At 43.1% G+C, this 12087-nt stretch overlaps 1 protein-coding gene across 1 annotated transcript in view; it reads left to right on the forward strand.

Annotated features, from left to right (window-relative positions):
* The window catches only part of LOC109870841 (solute carrier family 49 member 4-like), an 81929-nt gene that overhangs the window by 10159 nt on the left and 59683 nt on the right, over positions 1-12087 (forward strand). Inside the window, exon 3 of the mRNA XM_020461501.2 lies at positions 10751-11034. Within this exon, the coding sequence (XP_020317090.1) occupies positions 10751-11034 (284 nt within the window). The remainder of the gene's footprint in view (positions 1-10750; positions 11035-12087) is intronic.

The following is a 12087-nucleotide window of genomic DNA, read 5'->3' on the forward strand; positions in this document are numbered from 1 at the left end:
CATTGATAAGGGGAGAGAGCCATGGATTAGTGATGAAGGGGGTCGAGGTCAGGTTAAGGGAGAAAGAAAGGTTTTTATGGCCCGTAATCACTTAGTTTCCTGCCTAGCAATAAAGATACCATGTTTGTTCAGATGTGTAGGAGGAGACTCGGCCTATGAGAAAGGGTTAAATATCAGTGCTTGTGTGAGTATGTCTTTGTCTAATGCAGCTGTATTGATCGTCTGGGAGAATAAGCTTGGTTTGAGCTTTCATATTGTCCATAGAGTTGTTACTCTGAGAATTAGAACCACTACACACATCTAACCATTGCACATTCTTAATCTCATCCACAAATGAGTCCTGATTGAACTCTCTGTAGGACCTTCGGTAGATTACCTTAGGGCTAGCCTTTGGTATTTTAGTCTTCCTAGAGAGTGCAACCAAGTGTATCAGACTGTATACCACGCATATGACAAAACATGTATTTTTACTGCTCTAATCAAGTTGTAAACCAGTTTATAATAACAACAACTACTTGTTGAATCCCTCAGGGGATTGTGGTACATTGCTGTGTGCAAGCACTCCGTGTTGCGTCGTACTGTGGTTTATACCCCCCCGGGCCTTATTGCTTAATTATGATTTTATACAATAGAAAGGATATTTTTCCCATTCCGGAGCGAGTGTGCATATGAAGTGGCTGTGTTGAGGGTAAAAGTGATCATTTGAAACAGGTCCTATACGCTAGATTTAGAGTTATTTGGAAACTTTAGTTGTGAATGATACAAACCTTAGAATCTCTTAGAAATCAAAACATATATGGGCTGCATGATGCGACTAGGGCCTATTGATGATTTGAGAAAGTCGCAAAAAGCTTGTTCCTTAGGCTGCACATGCTGTTCTCCCATCAAGCGTTAATGTTTTCACCCATCAGACTATTCTCAATTTAATCTAGTCTTAACTAATGTGTCAAATTTCCTTTGATTTAGAATGGCCCATTATCAAATGGGTAGGAGCAGGGTCAGGGGGAAATACATGTAATCAGGAACAGCGAATGGAGGCCACATTCCAGACAGTTACTTTTTCAGCTACTCTGGATATTTCACTCCACTCATCAACCACTGTTTGAGAAGCATGCGGCCTCGCTGCGCCACAGGTGATATTCCACCCAAACCCTGTATGCTATGGGCTCTTTAACCCTGTTCTTGCAGCTTCCCAGTGCTAAATGAGTGAAATCTGTTTGAGAACATCAAAACATATTTCATTAAACTGTTTCATTAAATAAGTGTTTGCGAGTTTTCAATTGTGTTTGCATTGACGTCAGTGGTTAGAAGGACAGAGCCCTGAGTAGCAGGCCATTAGGACCTGATGGTCGTTAGCGAGTTGGGTACTACCAACACATGTCCAGAGTGCATAAAAGGACATTACTGTGACTCAACGGTCACATGAATTTTACTGCGGTCATGACTCATGACTGCCAGTGTGGAAGTAATATGGTCACCGCAATAGCCCTAGACTTACAACTAAGGCGATGGTAACACACCACACAACCCCTCACACCCAGAGATGTGCTATATACTCTCTTTATAAAACGGGTTGTTTGGAACCTGGTAGTGCTTTCCCAAAATGATGCCCCATTTATGTACTATGTTGGACAATTCTTCCTCTGGAAAAGTCTTCTCAAAGGCTACACAGAAATGTATATACTTATTACAATTACCAATATTGTGAATAGTTATGGTAATTTTCTGGTTTCAGTGTGCCCGGTATTGCTTGTAAATTGCAGTTTTAGGGAGGAAAGAAATTACCCATCTAGTCTACCATAGTTTTGATGAATGACAGCATTTATAAATCGCTAGTTTGCCAGTTGCATTGTTGTGTTGCGGTATTGAACTGTCGTATTGAAATAGTTTCTGCTCGCTTTGAATGCCTCACAATAGCAGAGACATGGAATGGGATTGAGGTGCACCATTTCCTTCAAGAGATTAGAATTCTATTTAAATTGTTGAATTGTGTGGATACTTGTTTTCTGTTTCTCTTATCGACTACGGCTTTCATTCACACTTTTCTTTCTGACGTCCTTATTTTTACCATAATAAAAAAAACAACTGTCCTTTCTTCCATTGCTATTATCAAAAAAATATAGGCAATATTTCCTTTCTAAAACAGTACCTGTGTGTTTGAAGGAGGCCCAGACGACAAGGTTATCTGAATTACTTTGGTGATAAAAGTCATTTTATGACCTTCTCTATTGTTAATCTGCCGCTTATTTCTTATTAGGCTCCACATTGAATTCAATTCAGGTGATGCATTATGGGTATTTCAATTGAGGAAGGAAATTGTATTCTCTTAAATATAGCACTTTCACCCACTGAATTTATTATGTTAGGTTGCTGATTTGGGGTCCCAAAGAACAGATAATGAAAACTAGTCGTAGTTTAACTGCACATTTTCTCTGAGTGTGATTGGATCTGTAAAATGAAGACCATTAGTTCAGTTTATTGCAATATTAATACAGACTAAAAAATAGTAAAATAAAATGATTGGCTCTCATTCTAGGAGGGATACTTAGAAAATTATACTTACGAATGATTCCTTTTTTAAAGAAAATAATATTCCACTAATTGAAAGTGTTTGCAGAGAAGTATCAGCTTTTATATTGCCCCAGGCTTTGTTTACCTCGTCCCAAATCAGTTTTTGCTGCCAGACATATCTGGGACCAGACTAAGGCTGCACTTAACTGAAAACAACCTCTTCAGTCCTACTCACTAGTCTTCGTTCTCGCTGTAACCTTCATGCTTCAGAGGGCAGCTGAGTATGGAACAACAGAGTGTGTGTGTGTGTGTGTGTGTGTGTGTGTGTGTGTGTGTGTGTGTGTGTGTGTGTGTGTGTGTGTGTGTGTGTGTGTGTGTGTGTGTGTGTACTATAGACCTGCATAACGCTGACTTGACAGTGTACATGTACTTGACCATCCATAAGCATTCCAAAATGTCTATGCTGTTGGTGTGGACCATTTTACAGTGACTAGGCCTCCTGGCTGAGTAGGGCATATGCTGTTGTACTCTGTCGTGAGAAATACAGGGTCACGGGCCGAGGCACACGCCATCTAACGAGAGATACAGGGTCACGGGCCGAGGCACACGCCATCTAACGAAAGATACAGGGTCACGGGCCGAGGCACACGCCATCTAACGAGAGATGCAGGGTCACGGGCCGAGGCACACGCCATCTAACGAGAGATGCAGGGTCACGGGCCGAGGCACACGCCATCTAACGAGAGATGCAGGGTCACGGGCCGAGGCACACGCCATCTAACGAGAGATGCAGGGTCACGGGCCGAGGCACACGCCATCTAACGAGAGATGCAGGGTCACGGGCCGAGGCACACGCCATCTAACGAGAGATGCAGGGTCACGGGCCGAGGCACACGCCATCTAACGAGAGATGCAGGGTCACGGGCCGAGGCACACGCCATCTAACGAGAGATACAGGGTCACGGGCCGAGGCACACGCCATCTAACGAGAGATACAGGGTCACGGGCCGAGGCACACGCCATCTAACGAGAGATACAGGGTCACGGGCCGAGGCACACGCCATCTAACGAGAGATACAGGGTCACGGGCCGAGGCACACGCCATCTAACGAGAGATACAGGGTCACGGGCCGAGGCACACGCCATCTAACGAGAGATACAGGGTCACGGGCCGAGGCACACGCAATCTAACGAGAGATACAGGGTCACGGGCCGAGGCACACGCCATCTAACGAGAGATACAGTGTCACGGGCCGAGGCACACGCCATCTAACGAGACATACGGTTGTAGCGGAGGGGTGTTTATTGGAGACGGAGATATATTGCAAGCAGTAAGGACGCCAACACAACAGCACACCTCAGAGTATTCCCTCTGTTGTAAAAGATCTCACCATCCAACTGAGACCTAGACAGCGTTGCTATATGGGGGTGATAAAGTGCCAATACATAAAGGTTTTACACCCATACTATCCAAAGCACTATCCCTGAGAAGGCTGCCTTGCTCTCTCAGTTAATCACAGTTCCTGGGATTACACTATTAAACATCTCTAGGCTATCTGGGACAAACAATTCAAAACGGGCTCCCCAAGCCTAACTCCTGTACTTATTCATGGTTTGTAGTTGTAGTAGTAGAGTAGGTAACAGTTGAAATGTCAGTAAGTGACGCTTTTATGGTCAACGTTAGCCTTTTGTTGGAAGCACATTGGCGATGTAAAAATGTAGATCAAGAGTTAATGTAGCGTAGATCATCAGACCAAACTTGTGGAACTTCATACCATGCCATCCAGAGAACTGGGATGTCCAGGGAACTTTATAGTGCTTGAGCAAGCAGCTTCTGTGTGTTTAAACCATATAGTGGATTTGTGAAGTTTCTGTTTGGGCTTTACATTTACCTGACCTTTGGGAGTTGGAGCAGATAAGCTGAGGTGACCTTTGACCCTTCCATTGAGCCTTATATGATTTCTTATTATTTTTCAGTGCACCGTAAAGCGTTATTGTTTAACAGTTAAGTAGTGCAAAAACAGTACCCTAAGAGTACAAAACATTAGGAACACCTGCTCTTTCCATGACAGACTGACCAGGTGAATCCAAGTGAAAGCTATGATCCCTTATTGATGTCACTTGTTAATTTTTTTTAACCTTTATTTAACTAGGCAAGTCAGTTAAGAACAAATTCTTATTTTCAATGATGGCCTAGGAACAGTGGGTTAACTGCCTGTTCAGGGGCAGAACGACAGATTTGTAACTTGTCAGCTCGGGGGTTTGAACTTGCAACCTTCCGGTTACTAGTCCAACGCTCTAACCTCTAACCCTGCCGCCCCACTAGGCTACCCAAAAATATTTGAGTGCCTTTGAACAGGGTATGGTAGTAGGTGCCAGGCGCACCGGTTTGTATCAAGAACAGCAATGCTGCTGGGTTTTTCACACTCAACAATTTCCCGTGTGTATCGAGAATGGTCCACAACTCAAAGGACATCCAGCCAACTTGACACAACTGTGGGAAGCATTGGAGTCAACATGGGCCAGCGTCCCTGTGGAACGCTTTTGACGTCTTGTAGAGTCCATGGTCCCAGACAAATTGAGGCTGTTCTGAGGGCAAAAGGAGTTGCAACTCAATATTAGGAAGTTGTTCCTAATCTTTTGTGCACTAGGTGTATATTGTCCCTCCACAAACAGTTCCCAAAGTCAGCAGCAGGTGTCAGTCATTGCATTGTGTGTTCTTTTGCTGCACACAGGTCTATTAAATCAAATAACATTTTATTTGTCACATGCTTCGTAAACAATTGGTGTAGACCAACAGTGAAATGCTTACTTACAGGTCCTTTTCCAACAATGCAGAATTAAAGATAATGCAAATAGTGACACTAGAAATAAATAAATATACAGTGAATAACAATAACAAAATATCATGGCTATAAACAGGAAGTACCAAGTCCAAGTGCAGGGAGTACGAGGTAATTGAGATAGCTATGTGTATATATAGGTAGGGGTAATGTGACTAGGCAACTGGATAGATAATAGACAGTAGCAGCAGTATACTGTAGGTAGGGGTAAAGTGACTAGGCAACAGGATAGATAATAGACAGTAACAGCAGTATACTGTAGGTAGGGGTAAAGTGACTAGGCAACAGGATAGACAGTAGCAGCAGTATACTGTAGGTAGGGGTAAAGGATCGATAATAGACAGTAACAGCAGTGTACTGTAGGTAGGGGTAAAGGATAGATAATAGACAGTAGCAGCAGTATACTGTAGTTAGGGGTAATGTGACTAGACAACAGGATAGATAATAGATAGTAGCAGCAGTATACTGTAGGTAGGGGTAATGGATAGATAATAGACAGTAGCAGCAGTATACTGTAGGTAGGGGTAAAGTGACTAGACAACAGGATAGATAATAGACAGTAGCAGCAGTATTCTGTAGTTAGGGGTAAAGTGACTAGACAACAGGATAGATAATAGACAGTAGCAGCAGTATATTGTAGGTAGGGGTAAAGTGACTAGACAACAGGATAGATAATAGACAGTAACAGCAGTATACTGTAGGTAGGGGTAAAGTGACTAGGCAACAGGATAGATAATAGACACTAACAGCAGTATACTGTAGGTAGGGGTAAAGTGACTAGGCAACAGGATAGATAATAGACAGTAGCAGCAGTATACTGTAGGTAGGGATAAAGGATAGATAATAGACAGTAGCAGCAGTATACTGTAGGTAGGGGTAAAGGATAGATAATAGACAGTAGCAGCAGTATACTGTAGTTAGGGGTAATGTGACTAGACAACAGGATAGATAATAGACAGTAGCAGCAGTATACTGTAGGTAGGGGTAAAGGATAGATAATAGACAGTAGCAGTAGTATACTGTAGTTAGTGGTAATGTGACTAGACAACAGGATAGATAATAGACAGAGCTGTAGCAGCAGTGTATGTGGTGAGTGTAAAAGTGTGTGTGTGAGGCGTCAGTATGCGTGTGTGTTGGGGTGTAAGTGTAAGTATGTGTGGGTAGAGTCCAGTGTGTTTGCAGTTAGTGCAAAAAAGGGTCAATGCAGGTAGTCTGGGTAGCCATTTGATTAGCTATTTCGCAGTCTTATGGCTTGGTGGTGGAAGCTGTTCAGGGTCCTGTTGGTTTCGGACTTGGTGTATCGGTACCGCTTAACGTGCACTGGCTGAGAGTCTATGATTTAGGTGGCTAGAGTGGTTAAAAACATGTTGGGCCTTCCTCTGACACAGCATGATATAGAGGCCCTGGATGGCAGTGAGCTCGTCTCCAGTGATGTACTGGGCCGCAGTCAACACCAATGTTCCCTCAAAATGATTGGGGCACTGAGCAAACTTTTAGGTCTTGTTAGTGGAAACTTGAATGTTGTGAGAAGTTTGCGCAACTTCTGGCGCACGTTTACAATGAACACTGAGGCTGTAGCCTTACAGTTTTAGACAGTAGTCAATAGGCTATTCTGGCTATTTAAGTATAATGTAGGCCTACAAACAAAACCAATGGAGCAAAACCCATATAATTTTTTCACATGGAAATAGCTTTTGATTTCTATAATGCGCTCAGTCTCTGCCTACAACAAAATCAACACTAGTTAGATTTGTTTTAATTTGTTGCATTGAAAAGGGCTGGTATAATGTAGATTTTTCTTCTTCTGATATTTAACTTCTATATAGTGCAAACTAATGGGGCGAACTCAGTGAAGTTCAATCTCTTGCGTTTCTGCACGGCCTGGCATTTCTTCTGCGAGGCCGTCCTGGAGGAGGTTTTCATATGAACCAAGGAGGAGGGCAGATGAGAACAGCAGGCCAGCAGAGCACTTTGAACAGCAGCAGTCAGGGGCAAATGGTAGGAAGAGGATGATTTAGGTGAACCCAGACACAGACCCAAAACAGCTTAGAGGGACAAAAAGTATCCAGTATCCTTGAGTAGAAGTATATATATATGCCTTAATAAAAAGTTACTCAAGTAAAAGTCACCCAGTATCAAAAGTATAAATAATTTCAAATTCCTTATATTAAGCAAAGCAGACGGCACTATTTTCACGTTTAAAACATTTACCGATAGCCAGGGGCAGACTCCAACACTTAGACATCATTTACAAATGATGCATTTGTTTTTTGTGAGTTCGCCAGATCAGAAGCAGTCGGGATGACCACGTGTTCTCTTGATAAGTTCATGAATTGGACCATTTTCCTCTCCTACTAAGCATTCAAAATGTAACGAGTACTTTTGCGTGTAAGGGATGTATGGAGTAAAAAAGTACATTATTTTAGTGAAGTAAAAGTTTTCAAAAAAATATATAGGAAAGTACAGATACCCTCAAAAAACTACTTAAGTAGTACTTTAAAGTATTTTTTACTTAAGTACTTTACATTAATGATCACCACCCTGCTGAGTTAAAGTTCTGAGACATGGGGTTTGTGTTATTGTCAACCAATACTGCAGCTATGTATGTGTCTCACACACATACATATGTAATTTACATATCTCTTTCCAGAGTGTGGGTGCTAGGCTTGTGATTGTGATTTAGATGTAGGCTAGCGCGTTTAATCTTGAATCTTGTTCTGGAGGCAGCTCTGCAGAGTGGTCACTAGCTGGCACAGCCACGGAGTCATTTTTTACAATATAGCCAATTTTGACTTTGCAGCTGGCTTATCTAAGGGGAAATCACTCATGTCTGCCTCCAGGACAAGACTCATGACAATAAACGTCAACCTGTGATTTAGATACAATAAGCCCAATTGGCTACTGATCTGATTTGGAATAGCACTTTGTGGAGATGAGCAGGAGAGGAGCTGAGCAGGAGGGGAGGAGAGCAGCTGAGAGGAGAGGAGATAAACTTAGAGGAGAGGACTGGTGGAGGGAAGAGAAGCTGAGGAGTTCAAGGGCATTGCAGGCAGTGATCAAACAGAGAAGGATGGCTGTGCTGTAAGGGAGAAGGATAGCTGTGCTGTAAGGGAGAAGGATGGCTGTGCTGTAAGGGGAAGGATGGTTGCAGTTAGCTTGATTTAGGAACAGGAGGGATCCATTGACAGCATGCACTAGATGTTATTTTTAAAGGAGGGAGAACCATCGTTTCATGTTCGATTGGCATCTTTTTTAACCATATGCTCTGGAGTGTAAACGTTGTTCAGTTTGGAGCTCATTTCTGAGAATCAGAGGGAGTGAGTTGTGATATTGAAACACCTTCCTGTTGTCAGAGCTATTCTCTAGTCTAGTTCAGGGAAAAATACCTAAGGAGAATCTGAGTCAGTCAGAATATCTGAAAAGAGGCCAGGGCAGGAGAGGAGGAGAAAAGACATTACAGTGGTGACTGATTAAACAGAGGTCAGAGCAGAGCAGCATTGATGATAACTCTCGAATCAAACCAGGTTAAGGTAGCTGTCTGAAAGCCAATGAATCTTCATTTTTGCAATTTTTTTCATGTATTAAAAACAGTAACTCCCCTCAATGTACTCTGAACATTTCATGACTCTAGGATCAAGAAAATATGTTAAAAATAGACTCTGAAGTTTCAAAATGGTATGTTATTGGCAAAATATGGCCGTTTCTTTCTGTTTTGGAGATATAAGGTTTTCATCAGACAGCGACATTATGCTCCCTCTCTCTTAGAGGTCTATTAATTTCTCATTGATTGGCCACACACACACACACATACACACGCACCGCCATGACCCATTGTGCCAATGATACTGCCATGGCTTCTCTGATTGTGCCATGTTAGATTGGAGTGGGTTTCCGGCAGTGGCATTAGTATTACCCCTGTCACACTATGACAGGTTAAGAGACATGAGCATACTGTATATCTAACTGACTGACTTTCTTCCTCGCTGGGCTGGCTTGGTCTCAGAGCAATGAGATTCTCTCTGACAGGGTTCATCAATACACATTAAGTGAATCATCTCTCGTAGAACGACCACTCTCCCTCCCGTCCTCCTCTCTTCCACTCCTCTTCTCCTCCTCCCTCCACTCTTCCACACCCCAGAATCATCAAGCAGGAATTGATTAATCATCCCTTTATCTGAGAATTTGATTAGCAGTCTCCTGTCTCCTCCATCTATCTGAAGACCTTTATATTATGTTGATTGCTTCAGTTGAGGCCGAGGTCACATTTCATATTAGGTCACATTTCATTTTAGGCCACACAGTGATAAGGTCACACAGATGGTTTTTAGAAGGTATATCCCTTGAGACTGAATGATCTCGATCAGAATCCTTCAGATATCCATGCATCAAATCTAGTGTGTTAAATCAGATATCATATCTAATGAAAATGATTATCAGTTAGATACAGTACTCGTAGTCTTGTACCGATCACCATTGATTGAGGATTTGGAATTCTCCAAGGATCAGTGGAGGATGGGATGTCATCAAGTATAGCGGATGGAACATAGATCTTTGGAACAGCGGGCACCATAAATAATTTCATACTTTTGATAATTCTGTTTGGCTTTAATGGAATGAGTGATCACAGCGCGAGTGGGAGAGAGATGGGGGAGGGGGGTGAGATGGAGAGCGAGTGGAGGAGGGAGAGAAATGGGAGGAAAGTGGAGGGAGAGAGACCGAAGAGAAGTGAGGGAGACTGTTTTAGTGTAGAAGACAGAGGGGGAGGGAGGGGGTGGGTTAAGAGTTGTTTGAGAAGATCTCAGGAGGAGGTAAGGGATAAAGACACTTCCATCAATCTGCCTTGTCAGTGTTGGCGGCTCTGTCATCTGCCATGAGCTGCTCTTGTTTGAGCTGTTTTTGGTTTGCGCTGCTCTGGTTTGAACTGTCAAGGCAGACGGTGGCAGACTGTCTGAGAGTTGCTCGTTTTTCTCTATCTGTATCCACTTCTCTCTCTTTTTCTAAGCTCAATCATTTTCTCTCTCTCTCTCTCTCTCTCTGCTGTGTGATCTCAGACAGGGCAGACTGAACCTTGTCTTTACAGAGCTGAGCTCACAGACAATTAATCAGCACAGCAGTGTTCTGTTCTCCCTGGCCACTCAGGCCTCAGACACACTGGGCTGGCTGGGCACAGGGGACTCAGAGTTACTGAACATTAAGGAGGAAATGTGGGACCACTTATTGTATGTTCATAAATTATCTAATGATGTTTTCTATAGTTCTGAATGAAAAATACTGAGAGCTTATCACATGTACAAGCCATGTACAATAACGTTTATCTGGTTCCACTGTTTGCCTTGTCTGTATGCATGATGTGACATTAATGTTTCATGTTTCTCCCTGTCCTCTCCTCTCTGCAGGTTAATACACGGTGGTCAGCTGTTGAATGGTTTGGCCGGACCAACAATAATGAGCGCTGGACCCCTCCTCTCCACCACATGGTTTGCTCCAGACCAGAGAGCCACAGCCACCGCTGTCGCCTCATTGGTCAGCTATCTGGGGGCGGCGTGCTCCTTCATTGTCGGCCCGCTGCTTGTGCCCGCCCCTAACGACACCACCCGTGTCATGGTGGCCCGAGCTGTTGTCTCGACAGACACCCAGATCAATCACATACGAGACAGGATTCAGCTGGTTTTGTATGCAGGTACTGATGTTTTGTCTTATGTAGCTGTTATAAAGGCTTTATGAATGCATACGTAAGGGGGCGTGCAGTAAAGTGTTACCCAGATACACAAGACAGGATCCAACTGGTTGTGTATGCAGACAGGCACTGCCAAACAAAAAGAAATGCTGTCGCTACCTCGCATTCAAACCAAGGTGCATGAACACTGGCGCATTGAGAATACTGAAGATGAGCAGATATTCAGTACAATGTCCTACAAAGAGTCGTATGTAGGTAGGTACTGACAGCAGCACAGACAGTCAGTCATCATTACCCTGCAGGAATCAATAACAGACCATCTCTGGTCTGGATCTTGTCTAGGGAGAGATTCAAAGTGATCTGACTGTCTCATCACACGAATACCAGTCTCGAACGTTTCAACCTTGTACTATTCAGAACAGAACGGGCTGCCATAAAAAGATGGGAGCTTGGACTGGTCTGCTTAACTGATTCAGAAAATTAAAGCATTTCATGAAAAATATATATATTATCCGCCCACGATGGTACTGCTGTGGCTTTGTGTTAACCTAAGGGCGCATTCATATTACATTTAAAAGGACAAAACAGACACATTTTCTGAACCGAGCCCTTTAGAGGTCATAGGGAAATTAATTTCAAGTCAGAAAGCATTTAGAGGGAATTATATTCCTTGATGTTTTCCTTCTGCTTCTCTGAGGATAATAAATTCTGCACCTCCATACACACACTACAGAAAAGCAGCAGTCAACCCTTGTGCCAAATGAAAAGGCTGATGTCTTTTTTTGGGTTGAAAAAACTAATGTGAGCTGCGTTGCTCTAGCCAGCCAGTAAAAATGCAGCTGCTGTCCAACCAATCTGCACATTGTGACAAGAAAAAACATGATTTATGATTCTGGTGGTACTTTTTGGGAAATAGATTGTCTGAAAATGCTATAGATTTTCCAAGTGAGATGTGTCCGATTCGGTTGCCCATGCCAGGCCAGGCCCAGTGAAAAGGGTTGGGGGATTTAGTAGCTTGTTTGGAAGCCAGGGCCATGAAGGCAGGCTACCAGAGTG

The sequence above is a fragment of the Oncorhynchus kisutch genome, linkage group LG26 (assembly GCF_002021735.2).
Source record: "Oncorhynchus kisutch isolate 150728-3 linkage group LG26, Okis_V2, whole genome shotgun sequence".
Lineage (NCBI taxonomy): Eukaryota > Metazoa > Chordata > Actinopteri > Salmoniformes > Salmonidae > Oncorhynchus > Oncorhynchus kisutch.